Genomic DNA, 9,660 nt, shown 5'->3' on the forward strand with positions numbered 1-9,660 from the left:
TGTTTTTTTTATTTGCACAATGTTCCTTGGAATGACTTTGTAAAGCAATATATAATATGCTCTAACCAAGTTTGTGTCATTTCCCTACAATCTCCAGTGCATCTACATGGAGGCCCTGATACCTTTACTGGTCGGCTTTTTTCCATGAGAAGACATCAAAATGCTCATTAATCTTCACACCAGAAGTATGTGCCAAAACTCTAATGCCATATTCACCCCGAAATTGAAGCAAATGTCATCCAATTATTTTCTCCGGCCCAACTTTTTTTCATTGGATGGGTTTTTACAGTCCTGCATGGCCAGTTTTCCCACTTTTAGTTGGGGAAAGTAGTATCAGTAGTATCAGTAGTGACTTTAGCCTAGAGCTAAATAAACTACTGGAGCAGAAAGCTGAATAAACGGGTTTCACATTGGGAGCATTGGAGCTTGTTTTAATTTGGAGAATTAAGAACATGTTTTGGACGGACTAGCTGAATGAAGTGACGACTGCTCCCTCAACAAATGCTTTCAATTTAAAAAGTACAAACACGTAATACAACTGCATTTAAATAACATTTTGACAGTGACAGTCAAATGAAAAGTTTGGTATTTCTATTATATTACTGTAGTTTTGATCCAAAATCTGGTCTAATAGATATTGTTTTAATTTATAACATGCATCAGATATGACTTATTTCCTTTCAATCATTTGTTCATAATTGATGCGCGTCTGTGTGCGAGACTCACCTGTCTTCCGTGCCCCACTGTCTTTTCTTACCGCGATGAAGAATGTCCCGAGGTGAAGGAGGGAGGAGGAGTCATGAAAATAATCCAGCTGCACCACTTTCTCTAAACTGTGTCATTATGAAGGAACCACGGATGATTACCAGCTGATGATTGACATTTGTGATGGAAGTGCCAACTCCAAGCTATACTATATATAAGCTCGACCATTGACCATGATAGATAGATAGATGCTAGGTGCTGATCATTGTCTATGATGGATAACAGTTTATTCAGCGTTCTCCTCTCCACCACGGACTCAAAAGACTCCAGCCTGAGACCAAGTACAGAGCCAGCCTTCTTGATGATTTGATCAAGTCTGTTGGTGTCGCTGGCTCTGATGCTGCTGCCCCAACACACAGCAGCAAAGAGAATGGCGCTGGAAACAACAGACTGGTAGAAGATCTCCAACATCTTGCTGCACACGTTGAAGGATCTCAGCTTCCTCAGGAAATAAAGTCTGCTCATCCCCTTCTTGTACACAGCATCTGTGTTAGATTTCCAGTCCAGTCTGTTGTCAATCACCACTCCCAAATATTTGTAGTCCCCACCTCCTCCACCACCTCCCCCCTGATCCATAGTGGCTGTGAAGGCATCCTCTTCTTCCTCCCGAAGTCGATCACCATCTCTCTGGTCTTGTTGACATTCAGCCGCAGGTGATTCTGTTCAGACCACTCCACAAAGTTGTCTACCAGTGTCCTGTACTCACCCTCATCTCCCCCCCTTATACACCCGACAACAGCTGACTCGTCAGAGAACTTCTGCAGGTGACATGACTCAGAGTTGTACTGAAAGTCAGTGGTGTACAAGGTGAAGAGGAAGGGCAAGAGCACAGTTCCCTGTGGAGCTCCTGTATCACTGACCACCACATCAGACAGGACACTGCCCAGACGGACAAACTGTGGCCTGCCTGTCAAGTAGTCAGTAATCCAGGAGATCAACACCCACCACCCGCAGCTTCTCACCCATTAGCAGAGGCTGAATGGTGTTGAAAGCACTGGAGAAATCAAAGAATGTGATCCTCACAGTGCTTCCCCCACCATCCAGATTCATATGGGCTTGTTGCAGCAGGTAGATGACAGCATCATCGACTCCTAAATGGGGCTGATAGGCAAATTGCAAAGAGTCCAGAAACTTCCTCACCTGTGGCCTCAGCTGGGCTAAGACCAGTCTCTCCAGGACCTTCATCACATGCGATGTTAGTGCGACTGGTCTGTAGTCTGCTGGGTCGGATGGCTTTGGTTTCTTGGGGACTGGGACCAAGCAGGAGGTCTTCCACAGCAACGGGACTTTCTCCAGGCTCAGGCTCAGGTAACTCCCAATGACACTATTGACCAGGGGTGCCCAAGTCTGGTCCTGGAGAGCTACTGTCCTGCATGTTTTAGGTTTCTCCCTGCTCTAACACGCCTGATTCTAATGATGTGCTCGTTATCAAGCAACTGAAGCTTCTCACAGGTTTGAAAATCGTTCGAATCAGGTGTGTTAGAGCAGGGAGAAACCTAAAACATGCAAGACAGTAGCTCTCCAGGACCGCATTGGGCACCCCTGCTATTGACCATTGACCATACTATTGACTCCCAATGATATTATTGACCATTGACCATACTATTGACTCCCAATGACACTATTGACCATTGACCATACTATTGACTCCCAATGATACTGTCTAAATGATACTGCCCCAACTCCGTGCCCATGATGCTCAAATGCTCTCTATATTCGGCAGCACACATTTATGTGAGCAACTGTTCTCCCTGATGAAGATGAACAAAACACCACTAAGGAATCGTCTCACTGATGAACACCTTCACTCAATCCTGAGGATTTCCCCAGCTAAGAGCCTAACCCCAGACATTGATGCACTTGCATCTAAGAAGAGATGCCAGGTATCTGGCTTGAACCAATGTGCATCAGAGTAAATCAGAGTGTAGCAAACTGAGCTTAAATTAATGTTGTCTTTATGCACTTTTTCTACTCCAAGGCATGGATTGTTTTCATAAAAAGGAAATTATTATTATTTTTGGTTGTTTTGTTGTTGGCCTGTGAAAAAAGATTTACATTAAAAAGGAACTTGAAAGGCTACAGATATAGAGAGACATAATAAGAAATGAATACCACTGATGTGTGTTTTATTTAAATACAATTTTTAATTTCTCATGTGTTGATAATATTAAGCTTTTCCAGATTCAATGTATATGCAAAACTAAAGTTTGTTTTCATATGAAAAGGCTCAACATTACATGTCTGGATGCAATCAATTTTTCATATATTCAATATTGAGTTTGGCCCACGACTTCGTCCCAGTTTTTAATTTTGTCCCACTGTGAATTTGGGTTTGACACCCTTGTTGTAAACTATCCCGTTAGGCGGGAAAGCGGCGGAACTGGCAACCTCAGGAATCTGGTCAGTGTGCACACGACCCTTGACGGAGCAGCAGCCTGACAGAGCAGACCGGAGCCACGCCACGAGGCAGATAACCACCATATTCCACCTGAAAATACTCACATACGGTATGGTTATGACGGTTAGCGAGTACGTATCGACGCTTCGAACAAGTAAACAACGTTTTAAAGACTTGAACGGATATTTTGCCAACATTTTATTCTTTGTGATTCACATGGAATTAGCTAATTTAAGATGGCGCCACTCCCCGTCTACTAATGCGAACAGGCGTCGGTGTTCGTAATTAGCCTTCACCTTCAAATATGTACCGACTACTATTCTTTAAAAATACCTACGTTCTGTGTTTAGTTAGGCTGCGTGGACACGCCGAATAATACGTAAGCCATTCCGCTCTTACACGGAATTAGCCAAAAGGAGCTAAAGCCATTTTTGCACACTTTACTAGCAAAGGAAGTGTAACGTTAGCAGTGCCATTAGCTAGCTAGCAACGTAGCCATGATGAAGTCGGGCCGAAATGGTTTATTTAGGCTAGTAAATATAAGTACCACTCCTTCAACATTTGATATGTCAATATTACAATTTACATGTGGGGTTTTAGCCGAAGTGAGTTTGACTGTAGAGTTTGAAACGCACGAGGTCGGCGGTTGAAGTTTTGCGTACCTAGCGGTAGCTTTGATGTGGTTGTCAAACGTAAAGCGAATTTTCGCGTTGCGCGACTTCGGCCACAGGATGGGACTATTTTTTGTGTGGTTTAATTGCAATAAACGGATAATTATGATGCCGAAATATCTACATAATGGCTATGAATTGTAAAAAGTCAAAAGTCAGCATGATAATAAGCAAATAACTTTAACATGCTTGTTATTTTAAGGGGGTCAGCTTGGCGTAAAAACGGCAGGGATCTTGTTTGTAGCATGGATTTTGTGGTTTTTCAGTCAATGCGCAGACGCCACCTGTTGCAGACGATTTTTCTGCGTAGCCACGCGTCTTTGGTCCACGTCATAACGCGGTAATTCGCATGTATTCCTCTCTACATTGTGCTGACATGAAAGCCAATCAGCATTGAGATTCTCCTTCTATCCGTTGCTCCTTTACAGCATTTGAATGTTGATTCATTGTTTTATTGTTTTTAGGTGAACAACATGGACGAGTGGAATGAAGGGGTAAGCTAGTTTAACATCTGGGTGAATTATGTCCAGCTTCCTTGTTCCTGCCACCTGATTTGTATTTACTCATCTTTACAGGAAACTACTACCAGTACTGCTGCAGCAACCAGCTACACTTCAAGCGAAGGTATTTTACTGCCCTGTATGCAAAATATTAAGTGATAATTATTATCTACTTTTAACATGTAAAATCAACATGAACATCTGACACACACACATTTGCACTATAAATAAAGTGTACAGGCGATCAGAATAGTGTGCTAAGTATTTAATTGTAGATGATGCATTATTGGGCATGAACCCCTTTAGGTACACAAGGAGGATTCTGGAACGGCGATGGCAGTGACTCTGGGAGGGGTGAGCAATCAGAATCCGAAGAAGAGAATGACCAGTGTGGAGTTGTAGTAGCGGCCATTGATGAAGATGATTTTCTGTTTCTCTCCAGGTCGCGGTGGAAGAGGCAGGCGAGGAGGATTTAAAAGCGATTTCTCCTCAGGTTCTTATGCATCTCATTATTTAACAATGTAAAAATAAATAACAATGCAAAATAAATTAGTATTAATTTGGTTGCAGTCTGCAAACACACCACTATGTGGCACAAACTCCTCCAGTGACACCCTGAACTGATTCGACACTGGAGCAGATGCCTTTTTTTCCCCATGTAGAATGATCTAATCTAATGTTAGTGCTTTGACCTTTTTTAGGTGCTGATGAGAATGGCAATGGTAAGCACTGCACAGTGTTACATGAACTGTTGCCAGCAGGTGTTTAGTCCTTGATGCTACTCACCCTCCAATCTGTTCGTTATAGTTCAAGACACCTGGAACAACACAGCAGGAGGCCGAGGAGGCAGAGGTGAGACCAACTCTATACAGTCTGTTGCATCCTTAATTACTAGATTGCGTCATCAGTTGGCAGATTTTAAATTCATTTGATCCCTTTGAACTCTGTTCATGAAAGTTGTGTGTATTCTCCCAGGGCGCAGCAGAGGATTTGGCTCGATGGATCGTGGTAATGGTAATGTTTTCATATATTTGGTTCGGAGAGCTGCGCCCCTAACATATCTGACAACATGAACTGCTTTTTTCCAGCAGACAGTGATGGAGTTCAAGAAAATGGTAGGTTTTCTTTTCTTAGTTCCTCCTACTGACAGAATTGAGAATCAAGTGTTGACCGTTTTAAACCTAAATGAGTACATTTCTTTTCTAATGTCTGAATCCTGTTTAAATTTTGTGAACAGGGTTTAGAGGAGGGAGCCGAGGAGCAAGAGGCAGCCGGGGAAAAGATTTCTCACAAGGTATTTCTGTGTTTACTCCAGGAGTTCTTTCAGCAGCGAATTAATGTATTAAATGATGAGTAAAGTGCAAGATCTGGTGTTTTGCTCATGAACGAAAAGCTAAAAAGAAGCTACATGTGAACTAGGGATGCAACGGTTCCAAATATAATATTGAACCGTGCATGGTGTACTGTACGGTTCAATTGAATTGAGGTATTTTCTTTTCGGTTTTGCAATAATTAACTCTGTTGGAGCTTTAGTGGAGCACTTGAATGCAACATTTATTGACGCGTTGCTGATGCGGGAACGCCTCCCTGCCAAGTACATATCAAATCGCTTTGTGCAGTGGGGAAGTTTATTGCAAAAGATTTGCAGCCCTTTTCAGTAGTTAGAGCACCACCGTAATTCCCAGACTTCTATAAAACGCAGAGAGGCATTGACGTGGAACTGGCTAAAGCACTGACCCGGATAGTTGGGAGTTATCTCACTGTGACGGTCCGCTATATGTCGGAGATGAAGAGCAGTACTCCAAACTGACCAATGCAGTCACTGAGTGAAAGTTGGAGAGGCCAAACATAAAATAAAGAAATGTTTTTTGATAATAAAAATACAAAATGTGAACTGAAACGGTATCCCAAGAACCGAGGTACGTATTGAACTGTGGGCCAACTGTATTGTTGCATCCCTCGTGTGAACACGGCCTTCAAGCGCCTGAGTATCCAGAAAAGCGCTATATAGGGCCTATGAATTATTATTATTATCTTTATTAAATGTGTCAAGCACGTGACTAATAGTGACAATGTGTTGAAGGTGGAGAGCCGGGTGCCAGGGGAGGCTTTGGAGGAGGTAAACACTCACTCCAGCTTCTGGAAGAGTCTCTGTTCATGTTGCTGAATGTTGAGTTTGTGTTGCATCCTTGCAGGCTACCGTGGGAAAGATGAAGACATCTTTACTCAAGGTTGTAATGTTTTTAATGCCTAACTCATTCTGTGATGCTGTGATGTTAAACATTTCACTGATGTGGCTGATGTGTATCTGATACAGGGGATAATAAGTTTCAAGAGCAGAAGGATGGACAAGATGGTGACAGTAAGTTAATGACCACTGGAGTGTTAATGTACAACCTACAGGATGATTAAGCTGGGAGAATGTGTGTTGTGACCTGCAGGACCAAAGGTCACCTACATCCCCCCCACCCTCCCTGATGACGAGGACTCCATCTTTGCCCACTATGAGAAAGGCATCAACTTTGACAAGTATGATGACATCCTGGTGGAGGTCAGTGGAACCAACCCACCAACTGCCATCATGGTAAGAGTTCTGGACTCCGTTAATTCATGATTAATTAATAGAACCTGCTGTTCCATTTGTTGCATCACTAGAGAAAATAAGCAGTGACTAAGATTGTCATCCACCTAGCGGTCGCCTTTCATACTGACCACAATAGTTTATTTCAGTTACATTAATTTCAGACAGAAAAAAGGTGGATGCTCTTTTGTAAATATCAACAACAATTCAGACACAAGGTGGCGCTGAGAAGGCTACATCAGGCTGTGATCTGGAGCATGTTTAATCTGTTTGTCACCAATTCAAACCGTTGTCCTTCAGACTTTTGAGGAGGCCGCTCTGTGCGAGTCCCTGAGGAAAAATGTCTCCAAGTCTGGTTATGTGAAGCCAACCCCCGTGCAGAAGTACGGCATCCCCATCATCTCCGCTGGTCGGGACGTCATGGCCTGCGCTCAGACGGGATCCGGCAAAACGGTGAGATGAGACCAACGCCTGAGCAGCACATTGGCCGGCAGCTCGAGTATTAACGGCGTCTTCCCTCTTCCAGGCGGCGTTCCTGCTGCCTATCCTGCAGCAGCTGATGGCGGACGGCGTGGCAGCCAGCTCCTTCAGTGAGCTGCAGGAGCCTGAAGCCATCATTGTGGCTCCAACCAGGGAGCTCATCAACCAGATTTACCTGGAGGCCAGGAAGTTTGCCTTTGGGTGATTAGACAAGGAGGTTAAACCCGTAGTACCATTAGCATTCGTCCCCTGCCTTCTAATGTGAGTCCTCTGCCTGTTTAGAACATGCGTGCGTCCAGTCGTGGTTTATGGTGGAGTCAGCACGGGACACCAGATACGAGACCTCCTCAGGGGGTGTAATGTGCTGTGTGGAACCCCAGGGCGACTGTTGGACGTGATAGGAAGGGGAAAGGTAAATACATGAGGGTCTCCAGATGTTGGAAGTGAAACAGCCTGTGTTGAGTATCACAGTATGACTCTCCTCCAGGTTGGGCTGAGTAAGCTGCGCTACTTGGTGCTGGACGAGGCTGACCGGATGTTGGATATGGGATTTGAGCCGGACATGCGGCGCCTGGTGGGCTCCCCCGGGATCCCGTCCAAAGAGGGCCGGCAGACTCTGATGTTCAGCGCCACCTACCCCGACGACATCCAGAGGTCTGCTCCTGATCCGCCTCACCCGTTACTGTCCCGAGTTCAGCATGTGTCAACGTGGAGGTGTGTTTCTGCAGGCTGGCGGCCGACTTCCTCAAGGTCGACTACTTGTTCTTGGCCGTGGGCATGGTGGGCGGAGCCTGCAGTGATGTGGAGCAGACGTTCATTCAAGTCGGCAAGTTCTCAAAGAGGGAGCAGCTCCTGGACGTTCTCAAGGCCACCGGTAAAGTAATCCTATTGGTCCACAGTGAAAGACGAGCTGATGCTGCTCCTCGTCTTCCACTCTGATGGCAGTGACGTTGCAGGAACGGAGCGCACCATGGTCTTTGTGGGGACCAAGAGACAAGCCGACTTCATCGCCACTTACCTGTGCCAGGAGAAGGTTATGACGACCAGCATTCATGGGTCAGTGGGCTGACCCCAGGTCTGTTCCCCCCCGTGCTTTTTGAATGCAAACAGTAACAAGCGTGTTGTGTGGCAGGGACCGGGAGCAGCGGGAGCGAGAGCAGGCGCTGGCAGACTTCCGCTCTGGGAACTGTCCCGTCCTGGTGGCCACCTCCGTCGCCGCCCGCGGCCTGGATATTCCAGACGTACAGCACGTGGTGAACTTCGACCTCCCCAACAACATCGACGAGTATGTCCACCGTATTGGGAGAACTGGTCGCTGTGGTAACACCGGGAAGGCGGTGTCTTTCTATGACCCTGAAGCCGACGGACAGTTGGCCCGCTCCCTCGTCACAATCCTTTCCAAGGTAGATGGTTTATTGAGTCATAACAGGAAGTATATCTCAGGAAGAAGTACCTAATTGTCTCCATGTGTTGCCAGGCCCAGCAGGAAGTCCCCTCATGGTTGGAGGAGTCTGCGTTCAGCGGCCCTGCTGGGTCCAGCTTCAACTCCACCAACAGGAGCTTCAACTCCACGGACTCCAGGAAGGTAAGTGGACTTGGACTGTCTCTTTGATGCCAGCGTGGTGTTCTGTCCTCACCATGTCCTCTGTCCCCTCATGTGTCCTCAGGCCGGATCCTTCCAAGACAAAGATATGAGGAGCCAGCCGGCCGCTCAGACTGCAGACGATGACGACTGGGAGTAGAGAAAGTATTAGAGCAACACGCACACAGTGTTGAGCCGAGTTATTTTTCTTTTCATGTGTTCAGCTTGTTGTATTTTTATAAAGTGTTTTTGTTTGAAGGAGAGAAAAAATTAGTTCAAAGACATAGCATGTTGTGGCTTGTTTGTTTTCTGTTTTAATCATCACTTGCATGGAGCATGGTTATAGAATTGAAAGTGTGTGTCTGACCAAGTCAAAAAGGAGTGATGTCATATTCCAGCTGTATTTAGTTTAACCAATAAATATTGGTTCAAAGCTGAGCCTTCATTTATTGTCAAGTGTTGAAGTTAATACTGTGTGTGTATTTGTAAAAGCATGTAATGTTTGGAGTGATCCTCCCTCAAAGGACATTTTACAAATGTAAATGTTTGTTGATAAATGGATTTGTTAGTGACTAAGAACTCTTTATTGATTCCATACGTCAACGTCACAAAAATATTCCAAAATAAAACAGGAAGTCATAAACACCACATCATGACATCATTATTTGACTTTGCCTTTTCCA

The 9,660-nt window shown here is 45.0% G+C and overlaps 1 protein-coding gene and 1 long non-coding RNA gene across 2 annotated transcripts; both read left to right on the top strand.

Moving 5' to 3' along the window:
• The first annotated feature begins 3,085 nt into the window (after nucleotides 1-3,085).
• Nucleotides 3,086-5,181, top strand: LOC311010131. Its single transcript, XR_014596735.1, has 7 exons — nucleotides 3,086-3,272; nucleotides 4,299-4,328; nucleotides 4,410-4,458; nucleotides 4,641-4,688; nucleotides 4,777-4,827; nucleotides 5,036-5,056; nucleotides 5,142-5,181. It is a non-coding gene; the product is annotated as an uncharacterized lncRNA (long non-coding RNA).
• A 132-nt stretch (nucleotides 5,182-5,313) lies between these two features.
• ddx4 (DEAD (Asp-Glu-Ala-Asp) box polypeptide 4) lies at nucleotides 5,314-9,499 on the top strand. The gene is made up of 16 exons (XM_084004641.1): nucleotides 5,314-5,348; nucleotides 5,426-5,449; nucleotides 5,572-5,628; nucleotides 6,418-6,453; nucleotides 6,530-6,565; nucleotides 6,652-6,696; nucleotides 6,776-6,918; nucleotides 7,216-7,368; nucleotides 7,442-7,596; nucleotides 7,678-7,807; nucleotides 7,883-8,049; nucleotides 8,124-8,269; nucleotides 8,352-8,451; nucleotides 8,528-8,798; nucleotides 8,873-8,980; nucleotides 9,063-9,499. Exons 1-16 carry the CDS (start codon nucleotides 5,333-5,335, stop codon nucleotides 9,135-9,137), a joined length of 1,662 nt encoding a protein of 553 aa, XP_083860767.1. The 5' UTR covers nucleotides 5,314-5,332; the 3' UTR covers nucleotides 9,138-9,499.
• Nucleotides 9,500-9,660: the final 161 nt, after the last annotated feature.

Source organism: Eutrigla gurnardus (genome assembly GCF_963514095.1).
Source record: "Eutrigla gurnardus genome assembly, chromosome: 24".
Lineage (NCBI taxonomy): Eukaryota > Metazoa > Chordata > Actinopteri > Perciformes > Triglidae > Eutrigla > Eutrigla gurnardus.

What these genes read in the sequence shown, in the direction of transcription:
- ddx4 (XM_084004641.1), top strand. An exon ending in CAGGGGAGGCTTTGGAGGAG is followed by an intron (nt 6,454 to 6,529) that starts GTAAACACTCAC and finishes GCATCCTTGCAG; the next exon opens with GCTACCGTGGGAAAGATGAA. An exon ending in ACTCCACGGACTCCAGGAAG is followed by an intron (nt 8,981 to 9,062) that starts GTAAGTGGACTT and finishes ATGTGTCCTCAG; the next exon opens with GCCGGATCCTTCCAAGACAA.